This window comes from Salvelinus namaycush, chromosome 35 (genome assembly GCF_016432855.1).
Source record: "Salvelinus namaycush isolate Seneca chromosome 35, SaNama_1.0, whole genome shotgun sequence".
NCBI lineage: Eukaryota > Metazoa > Chordata > Actinopteri > Salmoniformes > Salmonidae > Salvelinus > Salvelinus namaycush.
This window is the reverse complement of record NC_052341.1, coordinates 16,264,711-16,287,549: the sequence shown is the minus strand read 5'-3', so window position 1 is coordinate 16,287,549 and position 22,839 is coordinate 16,264,711. Positions and strand designations below refer to the sequence as shown.

Genomic DNA, 22,839 nt, shown 5'->3' with positions numbered 1-22,839 from the left:
GGCAAATGGTGGATACTTTGAAGATTCTCAAATATATTTTGATTTGTTTAACACTTTTTTGGTTACTACAGGATTCCATATGTGTTATTTCATAGTTTCGATGCCTTTACTATTATTCTACAATGTAGAAAATAGTAAAAATAAAGAAAAACCCTGGAATGAGTGGATGTGTCCAAACTTTTGACTGGTACTGTATCTATATCATATAGTTGTTTCATGACAGAAAAAGATTGCTGGATTGACATCAGCACTTGTTTCAGTCTAACACTCAAATAGATACAAAGCAAGAATTGCAAATAATGGCTTCATAGAGTTTCTTTGTCATGCTTGAAAGTGCATAGATAACCTTTGGGTACCCAAGAGTAACCAAGGGTAGGGTGGACCTGATACTGAAGGTACATACATGAAACCCTGAAAAAAAGGATTTACTCAGCGCAATGATGCCACCTAATGGACATTCTGGATAGTAATTTAAATAGTCTGCTCAACATTATAGCCTATATTATGTGTTTTAAGTGTTTGTGTTGTGGCATAAAGAGTGAAAATAGCTGGTGATTTCCTGATCAAACAGACAAAATAGGATGAAAATACATAATCCAACACTCCTTTTGGTGATAAATAAAACATGCATTATATACTGTAAACATACTGCAACAATCAATATCAATTAAGGTTTGGCATTTACAGCAAAATAGGTCGAGCTTACAACATTCTAAATTGTACATAACTGTAGAGACTGGACTTGATGAGAGTAGTACAGTACTGATATTCAAGTATAACCAGACAATGCCCTTTCCCCATATCACACATGTATGGAAGGAACATATCTGACTCAAACTGCACCATAATTACATCAGTCTAAACATAATGGAGGTAATGGAGTTTTGATAAAGAAATCATAGCAATAATATAGTGCAAAATCATTATTCAAAATCATTATTCATTATAGGGCTGACCCCATTTAGTCGACTGGCCGATTAATTGGCCGATAAGCTGTTGGTCGACCGAGATCTCTTTAGTCAAGCAGTAGCAATTTTTCATGATGCACAAGACCTGTCTGATTCACGGCTGTCTCAGTGGACTAATCCATTGCAAAGGCCAAGGGGAGGGCACAATCCATCACTCTAACACGTGATACTGACATTTTATATGGTTATATTACGTAAAAATAATGGTGCAACATTAATAAATCAACTAATTTGTTCTAAATTAATATTTTTCTCCCGCATTGGATACGGTCACTGTCCGTGGTTCTGAAACAATCTTCAGTGCGCCATAGAATTGCTGCCTTTCCCTATGTTGCTATGTGCATAATAGCAAAGTTAACCAGCATATTGGGATTGAGAACAATGCGGCGGAGGCAGCAGCAGAGACGGGGAAACAGCCCTTGCCTTAGCCTAATTGTCTAAGAAAATTGAGGAGCGAGGAAACCACAATTGAATTAGGTCTATAATGAATAGCCTAACTGTTAAATGTGCCTGGCTTTACAAATCATCCATATACAGCTACAGAAATAAGACAGATATTGCTTCTGTTGCTTGTTTGAGTGTTTCTTTAATAGCCTACTAATTCCATGAGCACCAAGCCTCATGCAATGGCAAAATGGCGGCTAAAGCAATTTCACAGATTTGGCTGTTTTTAATCATTATAATAATGAGTAATGTCATCATCATTAGTAGGCTTTGTATTTTAACCTTGTATAACCACCATCGAGGTGTAGGCCTAAGAGCGCGTCCTGTTTAGTCTTAATACCATAACTTACTTAGGCCTATATTTCATTATATAGGCTACCGTATCAATCAATCCTTCATTCCTTCGTTCGTTCATGCCATCACAAAACATACGAGACAATCATGCTTTCAAATGCAATCAAGCATTTTAGTTTTACAAATAAATAAAGGAAGCTTAGAATAATTTACCTAATCAATAAATAAACCGCAATTCACGAATGCATGCAACTGTTTTTAGTCTGATGTAATAAAGGCTTTATATATATATATTTGTTTTTTTCATTAGTACAGACTCTCTGGTACACTTATATATTTAGTGTTATTTAGACTGTTCCAAATGGTTATAAAAAATTATAATATTGTAATCTGACAGCAACTGTTTGGCACACGATTCTCACAACGCTTGCGCCTGTACCCAAATATTTCTTAATCACCAGTAGTTTCCACAACTAAGTCAAATGTCTTCGACAGATCTGACTTCCCCTTTCCCTCCTGAGCAACCAGTAAATATTCGCCCGTTTTGAGTTTCATTTTCCATGTCCTCCGCGTCCATTTTGCTAGTCAACATTATGGGTTTGGAGTTTGTTATAAGCAATTTATTGATGTGATTATGATAGGCTATAGGCCCTATTGGTCACATGCATGCGATGCTTACATGTTTCATGTAAAGAGAGCAAGGGTTGAGGGAATAGGGAATATTTTTTGTAAACAAATTACGGATTTCGATAACATAACTTTTCAGTCAGAAACAAGTAAGAAACGAAATGGCTGAAATGATGTTGCAGTTTCAGCACGGACAGCGCAACAAACACTTGTTGTGGTGTGGTGCCTTTTCGCTGCAGTAGGGAGGAGAACGAGACAACGTGCGCTAGTCACACAGGCACTCAATGTCATTTCTTTTAACACAGTGTGACCATCGGGCTCTTTCTTGAGTCATTTTTGTGTGATAATTATCTAATCAAACAGTGTGCTTAAAGCATCAGACAAGCTCAGTGCATATGTAGTTGATTTTATTCAAACACATAGGGTGTATGTCTATATATGGAAAAATAAGTTTAAACATTTTGATTGGTCGAAAGAACAGGAAGACTCTCGGTCGACCAAGATTTTATTTTTAGTCGGGGACAGCCTTAATTTGTCATTATAACAGCAGTCTTGATTACAGTGAGTTCATAAAGAGGTATAGGCTATTGGTTTAGGGACCAAGGCACCACATTCATACACCATAATTAAATATAATTCATATAATACCCCACCCTCAGACCCCCAGACTGTCCCCCCCAGGCTCTGGGTCTAGGTGGTGAGAGAGAGAGACTCTGGGTCTAGGGCAGTGAGAAAGAGAGGCTCTGGGTCTTTGGCGGTGAGAGAGAGGCTCTGGGTCTAGGGCGGTGAGAGAGAGAGGCTCTGGGTCGGTGAGAGAGAGAGGCTCTGGGTCTAGGGCAGTGAGAGAGAGAGGCTCTGGGTCTAGGGTGGTGAGAGAGAGGCTCTGGGTCTAGGGCGGTGAGAGAGAGAGGCTCTGGGTCTAGGGCGATGAGAGAGAGAGGCTCTGGGTCTAGGGCGGTGAGAGAGAGAGGCTCTGGGTCTAGGGCGGTGAGAGAGAGCGGGTCTGGTCTGGGGCGGTGAGAGATAGAGACACTGGGCCTAGGGCAGTGAAAGAGAGGGGCTCTGGGTCTAGTGCCGCGAGAGAGGCTCTGGTCTAGGGCCGTGAGAGAGAGAGCCTCTGGTCTAGGCGGTGAGAGAGAGGGGCCCTGGGTCTAGGGCTGTGAGAGAGAGGGGCTCTGGGTCTAGGAGATGAGAGAGGGGCTCTGGGTCTACAGTGGTGAGAGAGAGAGCTTTACCCAGCTGATATTGCTCCTTCATGGGCTCGGGCCCCTGCTTCTCTGGGCCCTTCTTCAAAGGATTCCTCCTATCAAACTCTGCTGTGATCTCAGCCAGTGTCCTGCCCTTGGTCTCAGGCAGAGTGAGGCCCACAAACAAAGAGGCCGCCACACAGACGCAACAGAACGGGATGAAGCAGAGCGCATCGAGGTAACTCACTATGAACGGAAAAGCCATGCCTACTATCAAGAGGTTGATCCACATGAGGGACCCAGCCACCATGTAGGCCGCAGGCCGAGCCGTCTGGTCAAAGATCTCAGCAGGCAAGATTCCCGTAACCCCGGCAGGGCCCATACCGAAGCTGAGGATATAGCAGAACACACAGACCATGCTGAGATAGGGCATCCCTGGGACAGAGTAGCCCTGGAGGGTCAGGGCCAGGGTGAAGACCAGCGCCCAGACCGCCATCAGGGCGTATCCGCCACTGAGGAGCATCCTGCGGCCCACACGCTCAACCAGCAGGTTACACACGACGGCAGCAGTGAACTCACAGGCCCCAGTGCCGATAGAAACATACTGGACCTTCTTCACAGGGATCCCTGCTGCTTGGAAGATGTAAGAGGCATAGAAGTAGATGGAGTCATTACCACACAGCATCATGGCGCTGCTAGCAGCCATCACAGTGCGTAGCTGGGGGTGGAGGGAGCGGTTGGAGAACAGGTCCCAGGGAGTCTGACTCTTGGCCGTGGCCCCACCGGCGTCAGCCTGCTCCTGCAGCATCTCCTCCATCTCCAGGCTGAAGTCAGCTCCACTGCGGAACCTACCCAGAGCCCGGGCGCACGCCTCCTTGTTCCCCCGGTCCATGAGCAGGTAGCGGGGGCTCTCAGGGAACCAGGGCAGGGTGAGCAGCTGGAGGAGGCCTGGGAGGGCGTTGCTGGCCAGGAGGTAGGGCCAGAGGGGCTCGGTACCCAACAGCTCCGTTAGACCCACCACCTGGCCCAGGAAGATCCCGAACGCGGTGAACACGGCCGAGGAGAAGGCCACAGCGCCACGCAGGTGTTTGGGGGCGCTCTCTCCGAAATACATGGGCTGGACGTTCATGCTCACCCCAGCGTTGACCCCCACTAGCAGGCGTGCGAGAATAATCATCTCAACTGACCTCGCCGCCCTGCTGGTAAGGGCGAGGACTGCACCGAGGAACAAGAAAGAGTTATTGAGAAGTAGTGAGTTCTTCCTCCCACAGCGGACAGCCATGGGTCCTGCCAGAAGAGCCCCGGTCAGGCCACCCAGGGAGAAGGCAGACACGATCACGGTCCACAGCAGGGTCACCTGGGAGGTGTCTAGGCCGGTTCCCCAGCGCTCCCAGTATGTGTCATTGATGAACCTCTGGATGTGGTTGGTGGGGGCGTTGATGATGGAGAGGTTGTAGCCGTACTGGAAGGTGCCACCGATGGCAGCGGAGCACACCGTCAGGGTGAGGGTTCTGGAATTTCCTGCAGGCCTATCTGCCTCTGTTTTTGTGTCATCATCCTCTCTAACATTCATTTGCAAGATTTGAGACTGTGTTGATTCTAATAATACTTTATTCCTTAAGAGGACAAATGCATCAGACTCAGAGCTTACTGAACACTGGTTTGACAGCAGCTGTGTTTTTTAGACACACAGTAAATAAAGTAACGTATGAGCCAGAATGGCCGATATGGTATGCCAATATTTCACCTGTTTCTGTAGCGTGAGGGATCTTGTCTTGATAGCTACTGGACAGGACGCTAAATTCTATGCCCAAACGTAACTCAACCGTCGGAAAAATAAGAATTAGGGAGGGAACCTTACCATATTGATGGAACAGATTCACAACTGTGGCACAGAACTACATGTATATTGAACGAATGCGTATTTCTGAATCGGGATGACGCTAGCTACCGGTGTCCACTTGACGTTGAAGGATACAGCAAATACGGGTACCTCGATGAATCGGAAATTCAGAATACGTGTTTGCCAATCAAAAACGCAGAATACTTTGTGGTGGGCGTGTTCCTTTCTTGTGACGCTAGACTAAGCTGAGAGTCCGCGCTCATTGGCTATTCAGGAGAGAGACGAAGGCGCTTAAATAGACAGCCTGCGTTGAAGGACTGAAACTTTATGAAACTAACATTTAGAAAATAAGTTGTTTATTTTCAAGGTGAATCCCAACCCCGATATATTTGAATTATTGTTAAATGTTTTGTATATTGTGAAATACATGCATTAGCCAATCAGACACCCTGCTGCTAGAAATATCGTTAGCTAGCTAGCTAGCTAGTTAGGTCATTAACCAGCGTTGGCTAGTTAGCTTAGAACAAGCTCAGCTAATGCTTGCTAGTTTTTAACGTTAGACCAAAACGCCATGCACGTGCTAGTGCCCACTACTAGTCAAATGTTTGTTGTAGCTGCTTTAATTTGAGATAGTCTTACTAGAGAGTCTTACTAGAGACCAACCATAGTCTTACTAGAGACCACCCCTCCTAGCCACCGTGCTTCTATGTCTGCGTTGCTTGCTGTTTGGGGTTTTCTGCTCAGTTTCTGTATAAGCACCTTGACGTCTGCTGATGCAAAAAGGGCTTTATAAATACATTTGATTGATTAATCCAATCCAGACCAGTAGCCAACTAGCTAGCTCGAATGTCAGCTAGTTATGTTGGGAGTTCATTTTGCACTTGCAAATAAAACACTGGATTCAACTATATTCAACTAGTTAGCTAGTTTAATCAGGAGTCAGTCTTATTGTTGGGATAGAACAAAACATGTGTGCACACCCTGGGGTATGGCCTTGGGGAAACACGGGGCTACTTGTCAACTGTGTGTGTGTTTCAGGCACCATGCAGTCCAGGCGATGGTTTGGAGGGGCTGGGTTTAGCTTTGCGGATGACCCTGTCACAGAGACGTTGTCCCAGGCCATCCGAGGCACAGGAGAAGAGCTGGACCGAGAGCCAGACACTGGGGTGCTGTTTGGCAGCCTACGTGGGAGCGTGGTAGGCCTCCGGTATTATACTGGCGTGGTAAGTAGCTATCTACCAAAAGGTAAAGAAAAACTTGCTAAATTCATGAATCTTAAGTTGGTCCAGGAGTTTGTCCTGACCACTCCTGGCTTTAGGCTAACTAACGTCTTACTACTTTCACTTTAACTTATGCGGCACGAATAGGCCTTTAGAATGAATGACCTTATTATGTGTGTATAGGTGAACAAAGGGGAGATGGTGTCTCTGGTGCGTCAGCCTCAGAACCCGTACGACCGTAATGCGGTGATGGTAGCTAACGTCTATGGCAGTCAGGTGGGGCACATCAAACGAGAGCTAGCCGCGTTGTTGGCTAACATCATGGACAACAACTTGGCCAGGGTGGAAGGGTGAGTGAGTGTGTGTGAGAGCAGGGCTGACAGTGCTCATGGGTCCTGTCAAAGTTCATGTAGAGGTCCATGGATCAGTGTTTATAACTGATATGCAGCTCTGTGTGTACAAGCCAAGGTAATTAACTGTTTTGTGTGTGTTTAGGGTGGTCCCGTTCGGGGTGAAAAACCAGTTCACCATGTCTGTAGTTCTGTCCTTCTGGGGGAGAGAGGAGAACAGAGATGCAGTGGTGAGGCAGATAACTTCACGCAGCTTCAAACTGCAGAGTGGGCCTACAGGTACACACACACACATGCTGACACAGGTACACTCATAGCCTCCTCCTGGGCAATCTCTTGTCTCACTGTGTGTGTGTCTCATTTTGGGAAAGGATTCATGTGTGTAGATGGTTCTAGAGATCTGCCCAGGAAGACTGTCCTACTGACTGCAGAAGAGGTATTGTACTTCCAACCATCTGCTTCCCAAATAGCACCCTATTCTCTACAGTATAAAGATGTACACCAAGATATTGAAAATTATGATTACCTACGTCTGTGTTGTCATATCACGCCGTTTCCTCCCCTCTCCTGCAGTTGAAGAATGCATTTGACAATTTATTTGAAAACCTGATGGAGGATAAGATTGGAGAGAGAGAGGCAGTGGAGGTGAGTGCATGTATACTTGTGTAGCGGGAGAAGCGGGAGAGAGTGTGGAGAGTCAGGAATGGAGGGCCTCCTGAGTGGCGCAGCGGTCTAAGGCACTGCATTGCAGTGTTGCGGCATCACTACAGCCTGGGCTTCAAGCCCAACTGGCCGTGACCGGGAGTCCCATAGGGCGGCGCACAATTGGCCCAGCGTCATCCGGGTTAGGGGAGGGTTTGGCTGGTGGGGGGCTTTACTTGGCTCATTCCGCTATACAGACTCTTTGTGGTGCGCCGGGCCCTGCAGGCTGTCTTCGGTTGAACGGTGTTTCCTCCGACACATTGGTGCAGCTGGCTTCCGGGTTTAATCGGGCGGGTGTTAAGAAGCGCGCTTTGGGGGCCTCCCGAGTGACGCAGTGGTCTAAGGCACTGCATCGCAGTGCTAGCTGTGCCACTAGAGATCCTGGTCGAGTCCAGGCTCTGTTGCAGCCGACCGCGACCGGGAGACCCATGGGGCGGCGCACTATTTGTCCAGCGTCGTCCGGGTTAGTTGAGGGTTTGGCCGGCAGGGATGTCCTTGTCCCATCGCGCTCTAGCAACTCCTGTGGTGGGCCGGGCGCATGCACGCTGACACGGTCGCCAGGTGTACTGTGTTTCCTCCGTCACATTGGTGTGGCTGGCTTCTGGGTTAAGCTGGCATTGTGTCAAGAAGCAGTGCTGCTTGGTTGGGTTGTGTTTCTGAGGACGCACGGCCGTCAACCTTCGCCTCTCCCGAGTCCGTACAGGAGTTGCAGCGATGAGACAAGACTGTAACTACCAATTGGAGACTACCAAGGGGTAAATAAAAATGGTAAAAATCATAATAAAAAAGAAGCACGCTTTGGCGGGTCATTTTTCGGAGGACACGACTCGACCTTCACCTTTCCTGAGCCCGTTGGGCAGTTGGAGCGATGAGACAAGATCTTAATTGAATATCACGAAATTGGGGAGAAAAAGGGGTTAAATAAAATATATACAGTACCAGTCAAAATTAATTCCAGGGTTTTTCTTTATTTTTACTATTTTCTATATTGTAGAATAATAGTGAAGACATCAAACCTATGAAATAACACGTATGGAATCATGTAGTAACCAAAAAAGTGTAAACAAGTACAAATATATTTTATATTTGAAATTCTTCAAAGTAGCCACCCTTTGCCTTGATGACAGCTTTGCACACTCTTGGCATTCTCTCAACCAGCTTCATGAGGAATGCTTTTCCAACAGTCTTGAAGGAGCACTTGTTGGCTGCTTTTCCTTCACTCTGCGGTCCAACTCATCCCAAGCCATCTCAATTGGGTTGAGGTCGGGTGATTGTGGAGGCCAGGTGATCTGATGCAGCGCATCTGATGCAGCGCTGCAGAATGCTGTTTTAGATATGCTGGTTAAGTGTGCCTTGTATTCTAAATGAATCACAGACAGTGTCACCAGCAAAGCACCCCCACACCATAACATCACCTCCTTCATGCTTCACGGTGGGAACCACACATACGGAGATCATCCGTTCAACTACTCTGCATCTCACAAAGACATAGAGGTTGGAACCAAAAATGTAACATTTGGACAGATTTCCGTCTAATGTCCATTACTCATGTTTCTTGGCCCAAGCAAGTCTCTTCTAATTATTGGTGTCCTTTGGTAGTGGTTTCTTTGCAGCAATTCGACCATGATGGTCTGATTCACGTAGTCTCCTCTGAATAGTTGATGTTGAGAATGATGCGTCTGTTACTTGAATTCTGTGAAGGATTTATTTGGGCTGCAATCTGAGATGCAGTTAACTCTAATGAACTTGTCCTCTGCAGCAGAGGTACTCTGGGTCTTCCTTTCCCTTGGCGGTCCACATGAGAGCCAGTTTAATCTTAGCGCTTGATGGCTTGCAATTGTACTTGAAGTCTTGAAATTCTTGAAATTTTCTGGATTGACTGACCTTCATGTGGCTATTTTAAGAATCTCAGATATAAAATATATTTAGATTTGTTTAACACTTTTTTGATTACTACATGATTCCATGTGTTATTTCATAGTTTTGATGTCTTCACTATTATTCTACAATGTAGAAAATAGTCAAAATAAAGAAAAACGCTGCAATGAGTAGGTGTGTTCAAACTTTTGACTGGTACTGTGTGTACACACCCACACACACACTACCGTTCAAAAGTTTGGGGTTACCTAGAAATGTTCTTGATTTTGAAAGAAAAGCACATTTTCTTTGTCCATTAAAATAACATCAAATTGATCAGAAATACAGTATAGACATTGTTAATGTTTTAAAGTTGCTGATAATGGGCCTCTGTACGCATATGTAGATATTCCATAAAAAATCGTCCATTTCCAGCTGCAGTAGTCATTTACAACATTAACAATGTCTACACTGTCTTTCTGATCAATTTGATGTTATTAATGGACAAAACATTTGCTTTTCTTTCAAAAACAAGGATATTTCTAAGTGACCCCAAAATTTTGAACGCCAGTATATATATATATACACACACACACACACACACACACACACACACACACACACACACACACAGAGGAAGGATAGAGGAGGTTGAAATCATAATAGACTCATGGCTGTTTGTGTGTGTATCTGTCGATCTACAGGCAGTGTGTACTCCGCTGCTGCCCCACCAGAAGCAGGCTCTGAGCTGGATGTGTGTGTGTGAAAACAACACTGCGCTGCCCCACTTCTGGGAGGTTAAGGAGGGACTGTTCTATAACACACTCACACACTCCTCTGTTAGAGAGAGACCACAGAGGGTCCGGGGCGGCATACTGGCTGATGACATGGGACTGGTAAGACGAACACGCACACTGATTACTGACCATGTACAGTACACAAACACACACACACACCCTTCACCATCACCACTGTGGTTTGTGTTTTCAGGGGAAAACGTTGACCACCATCGCTCTGATCCTCTCCAACTTCCACCACGGGAAACCTCTGTGTGAACCGGTAAGTGTTATGATCTGAAGTGGGTTTCCTTCGTGGCTGCTGATTGGTGAAAAGATTAGGTGATAGATTTGTCACTATCATGTCTGTTCAGATCAGGGTTGGGGGGACGGGATCAATTCCATTTTAATTTCTCCAGTCAATTCAAAAAGTAAACCCAATTTCAAGTTTTCTTTCATGAATTGACCCCAACACTGGTTCAGATCAGCTGTCGTAAAGTGAAAAGATGGCAGCCTTTGTGCGTGGATCTCTGAATGTCCTGTCAGTGAGCTGTGTCTCTATATGTCTCTGTAGGAGAAGTCTTCCCCTGAACCTAAGGCCTCTACCACCGCAAGGAAAAACCCTGAAGGTAAGTGTGTGTGCTCAGACATTTCAGGTGCCTGCTCCTTCTCTCTCACTAATGTTGATTCCCTTTTCTCTCTGTCTCTTGTCTATCTCTCTCGCTCAGGGAAGAGTGGCGAGGGCGTACAGGCAGAAGTGTCTGTGGCTCCCGCTGGTCACTCCCCTTGTATGAGGTAGGTTAGAGCCTTAGCATATAGCTCTCTGCTTGTATATGTTATCACCTCTGGTTTCTGTCAGGACAAATTGTGTGTGTGTTTCAGAGCCAATCAGGCTGAAACTCAGGTGGTGTGTGTGGAGTCAGTGGACGTGGTGCAAGAGGATGTAGTGGAGGATGGAGACGAGGACTGGGTGTCTGAAAAGAAAGGTAGAAGTCCCTAATATACACACTACTACTGTTTGTGTGAGTACATGGAGACTCAGCTGAACTAATATATCTGTCCTTCACCACACAGCGAAGGGAAGGCCACAGGGAGGCAAAGCCAAGGCCACCACAACAAAGAAAGGTAAATTGGCTGTGCGTGTGATTTTGTCCCTCCTGATGCCATGTATATGTGGTGGTCTGTGCTGCAATAAAATCTGTCCTTTCAGCTGCTAAGACCAAAGGGAAAGCAGTCAGCACCTCAAGGAAAGGTAAGACAGCCGTCTTTACAAGTACTGGCATTTAGGATTTGAAAAATAGTTTGCATGCAACACTAGGCTTTGCATTCAAAACTGTGTGTCACGTGTGTGTGTGTGTGTGTATGTGTAGGGGGTGCTGTGTTGGAGGACCTGGACTTTGCAGCAGCACTGAGTGGGTTAACACAGGGAGCTCCTCAGAAAAAGAGTGTCGGTGAGTTCAGTGGTCAATATATGGTGGATATATTATATTGCTCTGCCATGCATCATTGATATACTGATGATCTGTGATAACAAAGCTACATGCATCCCCACCAATTTGATGACTGCATTATTTGGTGTGTGTGTGAGTTAAGGTAAAAGTGTAGTTTCGCCGGTGGAAGCTGCCTCTTCCCAGAGCACAGACGACCCAGCAGCCAGAGCCACTCTCATCATCTGCCCCTTATCGGTACTCAGCAACTGGCTGGTGAGAACACACAAACTCTTTTGCACATTCGTGCACACACACAAACAGTCAGTCAGTCACACACAAACAGTCAGACACACACACAAACAAACAAACGGTCAGTCACTCTGACACACACACACCCACTAACATGTTAACTTGTGTTGTAGGACCAGTTGGATCAGCATGTGCGAGCGGACGTCAAGCTGAATGTGTATCTGTACTACGGCTCGGAACGCAACAGGGACACACACTTCCTGTCCTCGCAGCACGTGGTCCTCACCACCTACAACGTGCTTTCTGCTGACTACTCGGTGAGTGGAGGGTGGGTGTGTGTTATAGCTCTTGATTTGGGACTAGTAAACTGTAACGCTCTCTCTTTCACTTACTCCTCTCTGTCTCTGTCTCAGGGCATTGCTAGTCCCCTCCATACAGTGAGCTGGCTGAGAGTAGTCTTGGACGAGGGCCATATTATCAGAAACCCAAACGCCCAGCAGAGCAAGGCTGTACTCAAATTAAACACACAGAGACGCTGGATACTCACAGGTACTAGCCACACACACACACACACACACACACTGCTAGTGGATAATGTCAACTGCTGACGTAGAACATGTGAAGAGCTCAGTGTAATTTGTGTCCAGGCACTCCCATCCAGAACAACCTGAGGGATCTGTGGATGCTGGTGGCGTTTCTGCGTCTGAAGCCGTTCGACGTGAGAGAGTGGTGGAACAGAGTCATACAGAGACCTGTCACACAGGGGGACAAGACCGGCCTGCAGTCAGTACACGCGCGCGCACAAATAACAGCGAGAGAGTCATTTACCGTCATGCTAGCTTGACTGACTGGCTGGCTGACTCATGGTTTTTAGAGCCCTCCTGCTAAAGCGACAACTGATCTCGACTACAGCATCTCACATTTGTAACAATGTCTAGTGTTTATGTTTTCACTGGCTGCCAAAGCTGACAACTCAAATGTGTGTGTTTGACCCGGCGTGTGTGTGTGTAGGAATCTGCAGGCTCTGGTGAAGTGTGTCACGCTGCGTCGTACGAAGACCAGCCGTGTGTGTGGTCGGCCTCTGGTCTCTCTGCCGGAGAGGAGCGTCAGAATAGAGGAAGTGGAGCTGACACAGAAGGAGAGGGAGGAATACGAGCTGGCACGCACAGAGGGACGCTCCACCATCAGCAGGTGTGGCTGTGTGTGTCTTTACCTGTGTGTGGCTGTGTGTGTCTTTACCTGTGTGTGGTCGTGTGTGTCTTTACCTGTGTGTGTGTCTTTACCTGTGTGTGGCCGTGTGTGTTTTTACCTGTGTGTGGCCGTGTGTGTCTTTACCTGTGTGTGTGTCTTTACCTGTGTGTGGCCGTGTGTGTCTTTACCTGTGTGTGTGTCTTTACCTGTGTGTGGCCGTGTGTGTTTTTACCTGTGTGTGGCCGTGTGTGTCTTTACCTGTGTGTGGCCGTGTGTGTCTTTACCTGTGTGTGTGTCTTTACCTGTGTGTGGCCGTGTGTGTTTTTACCTGTGTGTGGCCGTGTGTGTTTTTACCTGTGTGTGGCCGTGTGTGTCTTTACCTGTGTGTGTGTCTTTACCTGTGTGTGGCCGTGTGTGTCTTTACCTGTGTGTGTGTCTTTACCTGTGTGTGTGTCTTTACCTGTGTGTGGCCGTGTGTGTTTTTACCTGTGTGTGTCTTTACCTGTGTGTGTGTCTTTACCTGTGTGTGGCTGTGTGTGTGTCTTTACCTGTGTGTGTGTCTTTACCTGTGTGTGGCCGTGTGTGTGTCTTTACCTGTGTGTGGCCGTGTGTGTGTCTTTACCTGTGTGTGTGTCTTTACCTGTGTGTGTGTCTTTACCTGTGTGTGGCCGTGTGTGTGTCTTTACCTGTGTGTGGCCGTGTGTGTCTTTACCTGTGTGTGTGTCTTTACCTGTGTGTGGCCATGTGTGTCTTTACCTGTGTGTGTCTTTACCTGTGTGTGTTTTTACCTGTGTGTGTTTTTACCTGTGTGTGTGTCTTTACCTGTGTGTGTGTCTTTACCTGTGTGTGTGTCTTTACCTGTGTGTGTTTTTACTTGTGTGTGTTTTTACTTGTGTGTGTCTTTACCTGTGTGTGTTTTTACCTGTGTGTGTCTTTACCTGTGTGTGTTTTTACCTGTGTGTGTTTTTACCTGTGTGTGTTTTTACTTGTGTGTGTCTTTACCTGTGTGTGGCCGTGTGTGTCTTTACCTGTGTGTGTCTTTACCTGTGTGTGTCTTTACCTGTGTGTGTCTTTACCTGTGTGTGTCTTTACTTGTGTGTGTTTTTACCTGTGTGTGTCTTTACCTGTGTGTGTCTTTACCTGTGTGTGTGTCTTTACCTGTGTGTGTTTTTACCTGTGTGTGTCTTTACCTGTGTGTGTCTTTACCTGTGTGTGGCCGTGTGTGTTTTTACCTGTGTGTGTGTGTTTTTACCTGTATGTGTCTTTACCTGTGTGTGTTTTTACCTGTGTGTGTTTTTACTTGTGTGTGTTTTTACCTGTGTGTGTTTTTACCTGTGTGTGTTTTTACCTGTGTGTGTCTTTACCTGTGTGTGTTTTTACCTGTGTGTGTTTTTACCTGTGTGTGTTTTTACCTGTGTGTGTTTTTACCTGTGTGTGTTTTTACCTGTGTGTGTTTTTACCTGTGTGTGTTTTTACCTGTGTGTTTTACCTGTGTGTGTCTTTACCTGTGTGTGTCTTTACCTGTGTGTGTCTTTACCTGTGTGTGTCTTTACCTGTGTGTGTCTTTACCTGTGTGTGTCTTTACCTGTGTGTGTCTTTACCTGTGTGTGTTTTTACCTGTGTGTGTTTTTACCTGTGTGTGTTTTTACCTGTGTGTGTTTTTACCTGTGTGTGTTTTTACTTGTGTGTGGCCGTGTGTGTCTTTACCTGTGTGTGTGTCTTTACCTGTGTGTGGCCGTGTGTGTTTTTACCTGTGTGTGTTTTTACCTGTGTGTGGCCGTGTGTGTTTTTACCTGTGTGTGTGTCTTTACCTGTGTGTGGCCGTGTGTGTTTTTACCTGTGTGTGTGTCTTTACCTGTGTGTGGCCGTGTGTGTCTTTACCTGTGTGTGTGTCTTTACCTGTGTGTGGCCGTGTGTGTTTTTACCTGTGTGTGGCCGTGTGTGTTTTTACCTGTGTGTGTTTTTTTACCTGTGTGTGTGTCTTTACCTGTGTGTGGCCGTGTGTGTCTTTACCTGTGTGTGTGTCTTTACCTGTGTGTGTGTCTTTACCTGTGTGTGGCCGTGTGTGTTTTTACCTGTGTGTGGCCGTGTGTGTCTTTACCTGTGTGTGTGTCTTTACCTGTGTGTGGCCGTGTGTGTCTTTACCTGTGTGTGTGTCTTTACCTGTGTGTGGCCGTGTGTGTCTTTACCTGTGTGTGGCCGTGTGTGTCTTTACCTGTGTGTGTCTTTACCTGTGTGTGGCCGTGTGTGTTTTTACCTGTGTGTGGCCGTGTGTGTTTTTACCTGTGTGTGGCCGTGTGTGTCTTTACCTGTGTGTGTTTTTACTTGTGTGTGTCTTTACCTGTGTGTGGCCGTGTGTGTTTTTACCTGTGTGTGTCTTTACCTGTGTGTGTCTTTACCTGTGTGTGTCTTTACTTGTGTGTGTCTTTACCTGTGTGTGTTTTTACTTGTGTGTGTTTATACCTGTGTGTGTCTTTACCTGTGTGTGTCTTTACCTGTGTGTGTGTCTTTACCTGTGTGTGTCTTTACCTGTGTGTTTTTTTACTTGTGTGTGTTTTTACCTGTGTGTGTGTTTTTACCTGTGTGTGTCTTTACCTGTGTGTGTCTTTACCTGTGTGTGGCCGTGTGTGTTTTTACCTGTGTGTGTGTTTTTACCTGTGTGTGTCTTTACCTGTGTGTGTTTTTACCTGTGTGTGTTTTTACCTGTGTGTGTCTTTACCTGTGTGTGTGTCTTTACCTGTGTGTGTCTTTACCTGTGTGTTTTTTTACTTGTGTGTGTTTTTACCTGTGTGTGTTTTTACCTGTGTGTGTCTTTACCTGTGTGTGTCTTTACCTGTGTGTGTCTTTACCTGTGTGTGTCTTTACCTGTGTGTGTCTTTACCTGTGTGTGTCTTTACCTGTGTGTGTCTTTACCTGTGTGTGTCTTTACCTGTGTGTGTCTTTACCTGTGTGTGTCTTTACCTGTGTGTGTCTTTACCTGTGTGTGTTTTTACTTGTGTGTGTTTTTACTTGTGTGTGTTTTTACCTGTGTGTGTTTTTACCTGTGTGTGTTTTTACCTGTGTGTGTTTTTACTTGTGTGTGGCCGTGTGTGTCTTTACCTGTGTGTGGCCGTGTGTGTTTTTACCTGTGTGTGTTTTTACCTGTGTGTGTTTTTACCTGTGTGTGTGTGTCTTTACCTGTGTGTGGCCGTGTGTGTCTTTACCTGTGTGTGTGTCTTTACCTGTGTGTGGCCGTGTGTGTTTTTACCTGTGTGTGGCCGTGTGTGTTTTTACCTGTGTGTGTTTTTTTACCTGTGTGTGTGTGTCTTTACCTGTGTGTGGCCGTGTGTGTCTTTACCTGTGTGTGTGTCTTTACCTGTGTGTGGCCGTGTGTGTCTTTACCTGTGTGTGTTTTTTTACCTGTGTGTGTGTCTTTACCTGTGTGTGGCCGTGTGTGTCTTTACCTGTGTGTGTGTCTTTACCTGTGTGTGGCCGTGTGTGTCTTTACCTGTGTGTGGCCGTGTGTGTCTTTACCTGTGTGTGGCCGTGTGTGTCTTTACCTGTGTGTGGCCGTGTGTGTTTTTACCTGTGTGTGTGTGTCTTTACCTGTGTGTGTCTTTACCTGTGTGTGGCCGTGTTTGTCTTTACCTGTGTGTGTGTTTTTACCTGTGTGTGGCCGTGTTTGTCTTTACCTGTGTGTGTGTGTCTTTACCTGTGTGTGGCCGTGTGTGTCTTTACCTGTGTGTGTGTCTTTACCTGTGTGTGGCCGTGTTTGTCTTTACCTGTGTGTGTGTGTCTTTACCTGTGTGTGTGTGTCTTTACCTGTGTGTGTGTGTCTTTACCTGTGTGTGTGTGTCTTTACCTGTGTGTGTGTTTTTACCTGTGTGTGTGTCTTTACCTGTGTGTGGCCGTGTTTGTCTTTACCTGTCTGTGGCCGTGTTTTGTCTTTACCTGTGTGTGTGTGTCTTTACCTGTGTGTGTGTCTTTACCTGTGTGTGGCCGTGTTTGTCTTTACCTGTGTGTGTGTGTCTTTACCTGTGTGTGTGTGTCTTTACCTGTGTGTGTGTCTTTACCTGTGTGTGTGTCTTTACCTGTGTGTGGCCGTGTTTGTCTTTACCTGTGTGTGTGTGTCTTTACCTGTGTGTGGCCGTGTGTGTCTTTACCTGTGTGTGTGTGTGTAGGTACGTTGCAGAGGGGACCGTCCTCAGGAACTACGCAGATGTTCTGGCTATCCTAGTCAGGCTGAGACAGTTCTGCTGCCACCCTGACCTACTGGGAAAGACCACTACACACACAGGTAACACACACATATATGGGTAAAGCGTGTGTATACACATACATTTTGTAACTTTTGTAGCTGATTGTTTTGTTGGTATTTTAAATAAGCCACATACCATTCTAATGAACCCCCTCCCTGACACCCTCTCCCCCACCCCTCCCCCCCTCGACAGGTGTGGTAGCTGTGACTCCTGCAGAGTTGAGAGAGCGTCTGATAATGAAGCTGAGGCTGGTGCTGGGCACTGGCTCTGATGAAGAGTGTGCTGTATGTCTGGACTCTGTTCGTCTGCCCGTCATCACACACTGTGCACACGTCTACTGCAGACCCTGCATCGCAGAGGTCATACGCAGTGAGCAGGTATTTAACTACATACACGCCATGTCTGTCTGTCTCTATCTATCTATCTATATATATATATTGATGCAGGCCTTGCCCGGGGGCACTTATTGTGTGTGTAGGAGCAGGCGCGGTGCCCTCTGTGCAGAGGCCAGATCAAGGCCAGTGAACTAGTGGAGTTCCCTCTGGAGGAAGAGGAGGAGGAGAGTAACCTCTTGGAGAACTGGAGGAGCAGCTCCAAGGTAAAATACACACACCTGGAGAACCACTTCTGGAGTATATTCATTTGTGCAAACTAGCAAAACATTTATTGGAAATGTTCAGGTAGTCCCTCCCTGTTTGGGCCCGTTTGATTCCTAGTGAACACCACCCTGTTGTAGAAAGTTGTTGTGTATACATACATGCATGCATGCATGCATGCATGCATGCATACATACATACATACATACATACATACATACATACATACATACATACATACATACATACATACATACATACATACATACATACATACATACATACATACATACATACATACATACATACATACATACATACATGCATACAGTGAGGGGGGGAAGTATTTGATCCCCTGTTGATTTTGTACGTTTGCCCACTGACAAAGAAATGATCAGTCTATAATTTTAATGGCAGGTTTATTTGAACAGTGAGAGACAGAATAACAACAACAAAATCCAGAAAAACGCATCTCAAAAATGTTATAAATTGATTTGCATTTTAATGCATTTTTTGCTTACTACATGATTCCATATGTTATTTCATAGTTTTGATGTCTTCACTATTATTCTACAATGTAGAAAATAGTAAAAATGAAGAAAATCCCTTGAATGAGTAGGTGTTGTAAAACTTTTGACCGGTTTTGTGTGTGTGTGTACGCACACATACACAGTGGCAAGAAAGAGTATGTGAACCCTTTGGAATTACCTGGACTTCTGCATAAATTGGTCATAAAATTGGATCTGATCTTCATCTAAGTCACAACAATAGACAAACAGTCTGCTTAAACTGATAACACACAAACAATTGTACATTTTCATGTCTTTATTGAACACACCGGTTAAACATTCACAGTGCAGGGTGGGAAAAGTATGTGATCCCTTGGTCTTAATAATGAACTCAACCAAACGTTTTCTGTAGTTGTGGATCAGAGCTGCACAACGGTCAGGAGGAATTTTGGACCATTCCTCTTTACAAAACTGTTTCAGTTCAGCAATATTCTTGGGATGTCTGATGTGAACTGCTCTCTTGAGGTCATGCCACAGCATCTCAATCGGGTTGAGGTCAGGACTCTGACTGGGCCACTCCAGAAGACTTATTTTCTTCTTTTGAAGCCATTCTGTTGTTGATTTACTTCTGTGTTTTGGGTCGTTGTCCTGTTGCATCACCCAACTTCTGTTGAGCTTCAATTTGCAGACAGCCTAACATTCTCCTGCAAAATGTTTTGATAAACTTGAATTCATTTTTCCATCAATGATAGCAAGCTGTCCAGGCCCTGAGGCTTCAAAGCAGCTCCAAACCATGATGCTCCCTCCACTATACTTTACAGTTGGGAAGAGGTTTTGATGTTGGTGTGCTGTCTTTTTTTCTCTTCACACATAGTGTTGCTAGTTCCTTCCAAACAACTCAACTTTAGTTTCATCTGTCCACAGAATATTTTTCCAATAGCGCTGTAGAACATCCAGATGCTCTTTTGAGAACTTCAGACGTGCAGCAATTTTATAATTTTTTTGGACAGCAGTGGCTTCTCCTGTGGTGTCCCCCCATGAACACCATTCTTGTTTAGTGTTTTACGTATCGTAGACTCGGCAACAGAGATGCTAGCATTTTCCAGAGACTTCTGTAAGTCTTTAGCTGACAGTAGGATTCTTCTTAACCTCATTGAGCATTCTGCGCTGTGCTCGTGCAGTCATCTTTGCAGGGACGGCCACTCCTAGGGAGGGTAGCAACAGTGCTGAACTTTCTCAATTTTTAGACTATTTGTCTTACCGTGAACTGATGAACATCAAGGCTTTTAGAGATACTTTTGTAACTCTTTCCTGCTTTATGCAAGTCAACCATTCTTAATCTTAGGTCTTCTGAGATCTCTTTTGTTCGAGGGATGGTACACATCAGGCAATGCTTCTTGTACAATTTGTGTGTTATTAGTTTAAGCAGACTGTTTGTCTGTTGTGACTTAGATGAAGATCAGATCTAATTTTATGACCAATTTATGCAGAAATCCAGAATTTCAAAGGGTTCACAAACACACACACACATATATATAGTCTGTATAATTGATTTATTACTGTTTGTTCATAGAATCCGTACTCCTGGCGAATGGTTTTCATGTGCTATAAGATGTGATGGCTTCTAGCTACTGTAAGACACCCCCTGATCAACTAACGGTGTGTGTAGGTGGAGGCTCTAATGTCTAGCCTGCTCAGACTGCGCAGTGAGGACGACAGCATCAGGAGTCTGGTTGTCTCTCAGTTCACACGCTTCCTCACTATTCTGGAGATTCCACTCAGGTAACATGTACATACATACATACATACATACATACATACATACATACATACATACATACATACATACATACATACATACATACATACATACACACACACACACACACACACACACACACACACACACACACAGAACACTTAAAAATATATTTTACCCCGGATCACTCTCTCACGCTCTGCCTCTAGGGAGGAGGGTTTCAAGTTTGTACGTCTGGACGGCACTATGAGCCAGAAAAGGCGGGCTCAGGTCATTCAGGAGTTCCAGAGCGACGCCCCTGGCAGCCCATTGATCATGCTGCTGTCACTCAAAGCCGGAGGGGTGGGGATAAACCTCAGCGCTGCATCCCGCGTCTTCCTCATGGACCCAGTAAGCGTGTCAACTGTTCAGCAATCTACACTTTCCTCACACACAGACATACATGTACACACTCTGACTTTTGTGTGTGTCCACAGGCATGGAACCCAGCAGCAGAGGACCAGTGTGTGGACCGGTGTCACCGCCTTGGCCAGAAGAGAGATGTTGTCATCACTAAGGTCAGAGGTTACATGGCTGCGTGTTGTGGGTAATGTAGTCACTACAGTGTGTAGTTTTATAATGGACACAGAGGTAGAAGCGGTGTATGTGTGTACATACAAATATTTATTGTGTGTGTAGTTCATAGTGAAGGGCTCCGTGGAGGAGAACATGGTGAAGATTCAGAGGCAGAAGCAAGATCTGGTGGAGAAGGCTTTTGGCACCAAGAACCCCAGTGAGAGGAAGACGTCGCGTGTTGATGAAATCCTAGCCCTGATGGAGCTGTAGATGCCAGCACTAAAAACAGCAATTATTTTGAACAGAGCCCTATCTGGCAGGCCAACTTTGTTATCCTTTAAGTTTAGAGGTAATGTTCTCCCAGCTGTGCGACCACACACACACACTGCCCATTGTTTAGAGCAGTACTGCATATGTGGGAATAAAGTTTCTGTGACGAACCATACATTGGTCTTTTTAATTGGTTTTTGGTCCTAAATTCCCCACAAAGGGAAATTCATAGCTCAGGGTTCAAACCTCTGTAACATCCTCTAGGAGTCTAGGGAATAGGTGAGACATGAGTTTACTGTAGACTTGACTAACTTGCTTTACTTTACAGAGGGAAATATTATGAGGATAAAAGGATGTGAATCAGAGGTGTAATTCCTAATAAAACAGATTGGAAATAATCTTGATACCAGTCTGTTTGCGTCCCTTTTTTGTCCAACTGCCATGTAGTTATACCAAACCAGCAGAATGCACACTGGCATGCAGGCTAGATGGTATTTAACACTAATAGCCTATGTTTGTGTCTCGAATGGGACCCTATTCCCAATATAGTGCACTACTTTTGACCAGGGCCCATAGTTGATGCATATTTTTGGGGGAATTTCTCTGGGCTGTTCGCCTATAACCAGAGAATGTTCAGCACTAGTTCTAAACAGAAGTAATGGTCACAGACTAAATGGAAACAATTTTTTATTTATGAGACGATAGGACTAAACTGAGTCACTACCATTTGCCATACTGTAGCACTCTGTGTGAGTGTTTGTTCCTGTCCCCCAGTCTCACCATTCTCTGTGTTCCAATACACAGTTGGTAGAACAGGAAATGATACAGAGGCAGTCAGGCAAGTTGAAACCTGTGTGCGCACACAGGGCAGTGGTAGACTTCTGGGATTTACAACTGACACCACAGGACCTCTGAACACAGGACTCTTGGACAAGTGAACTAATTTGATGGAAACTAGATGGTGAAAGAGATATTCCAGGTTTAATATGATGGGTATTAATGCAAATGGAAGTTATTAAACTCCCTCTGACATCTGGGAGCCTCTGAACATTCAGAGAGAAGAGGACAAAATTGGTACAAGCCTTCTTGCACCTCCAGGTAGGCACATTTATTGTATCGTCAAGCCTTGAATTACATTGGTTTTATTGTAAAAGTTTGGTGTAATGTTAGTGTGCATGGTTTTGACATGGGATTCCCTTTGAATGACACTTTGGCTATTCCGCTGTTAGTGGGGATTAAATCATAATGTGTTTAACTTGTTCTGCATAACATCTCTGACTCATAATGTAGGGTTGGTTTTTACCCTTGGCTTTATCAAGATCAAAACTTTATTTCAACACCATATCAAGCAAGTTACTCTAACTCAAAGAAGATATTTAAAATTTTCACTAGGACATTAGATCCAAGTACAATATCCAATGTCAACAAAATACAATTGTTAAGATGACAGATCAGATGGCTCACTCACTTTGAATGGGTAAGAATGGAGAGGGAATCAACTTAGACCAATTTGACTTCTGACCAGTAATTGGTCCTGGTTGTCAATGCTTTCACAATACTAAAATTAGAGGGAGGAACTGAGTCCTGTGTTTTCTGCAGTTCTCCATTGGCCTCTGGAGGCCTTATATGGGAAACTGAGATTGCAGATTGACTATGGGGTGATCTGAGAATCGTCACCCCAGGGTGGTGCAGGGCTACAGGCTTCCTGTTCTGTGGGCTCTGCGTGTGTGTGTGTCCGTGTTGTGTGTCTTTAGTGCTCTAAATTTGGGGTTAG

General features: G+C 45.2%; 2 protein-coding genes across 2 annotated transcripts; one reads left to right on the top strand and one right to left on the bottom strand.

Moving 5' to 3' along the window:
• Window positions 1–135: 135 nt before the first annotated feature.
• Window positions 136–5,475, bottom strand: LOC120029997 (solute carrier family 2, facilitated glucose transporter member 11-like). The gene has a single exon (XM_038975315.1). It carries the CDS (start codon window positions 5,091–5,093, stop codon window positions 3,456–3,458), a length of 1,638 nt encoding a protein of 545 aa, XP_038831243.1. The 5' UTR covers window positions 5,094–5,475; the 3' UTR covers window positions 136–3,455.
• A 144-nt stretch (window positions 5,476–5,619) lies between these two features.
• On the top strand, window positions 5,620–21,238 carry hltf (helicase-like transcription factor). The gene is made up of 26 exons (XM_038975055.1): window positions 5,620–5,730; window positions 6,402–6,586; window positions 6,767–6,933; window positions 7,079–7,212; window positions 7,305–7,369; window positions 7,507–7,578; window positions 10,197–10,388; window positions 10,483–10,551; window positions 10,843–10,897; window positions 10,997–11,063; window positions 11,151–11,254; window positions 11,343–11,393; window positions 11,479–11,520; window positions 11,639–11,719; window positions 11,862–11,971; window positions 12,121–12,264; window positions 12,361–12,496; window positions 12,595–12,730; window positions 12,959–13,138; window positions 17,299–17,414; window positions 17,569–17,753; window positions 17,855–17,974; window positions 20,151–20,263; window positions 20,450–20,630; window positions 20,717–20,797; window positions 20,919–21,238. Exons 2-26 carry the CDS (start codon window positions 6,407–6,409, stop codon window positions 21,063–21,065), a joined length of 2,928 nt encoding a protein of 975 aa, XP_038830983.1. The 5' UTR covers window positions 5,620–5,730; window positions 6,402–6,406; the 3' UTR covers window positions 21,066–21,238.
• Window positions 21,239–22,839: the final 1,601 nt, after the last annotated feature.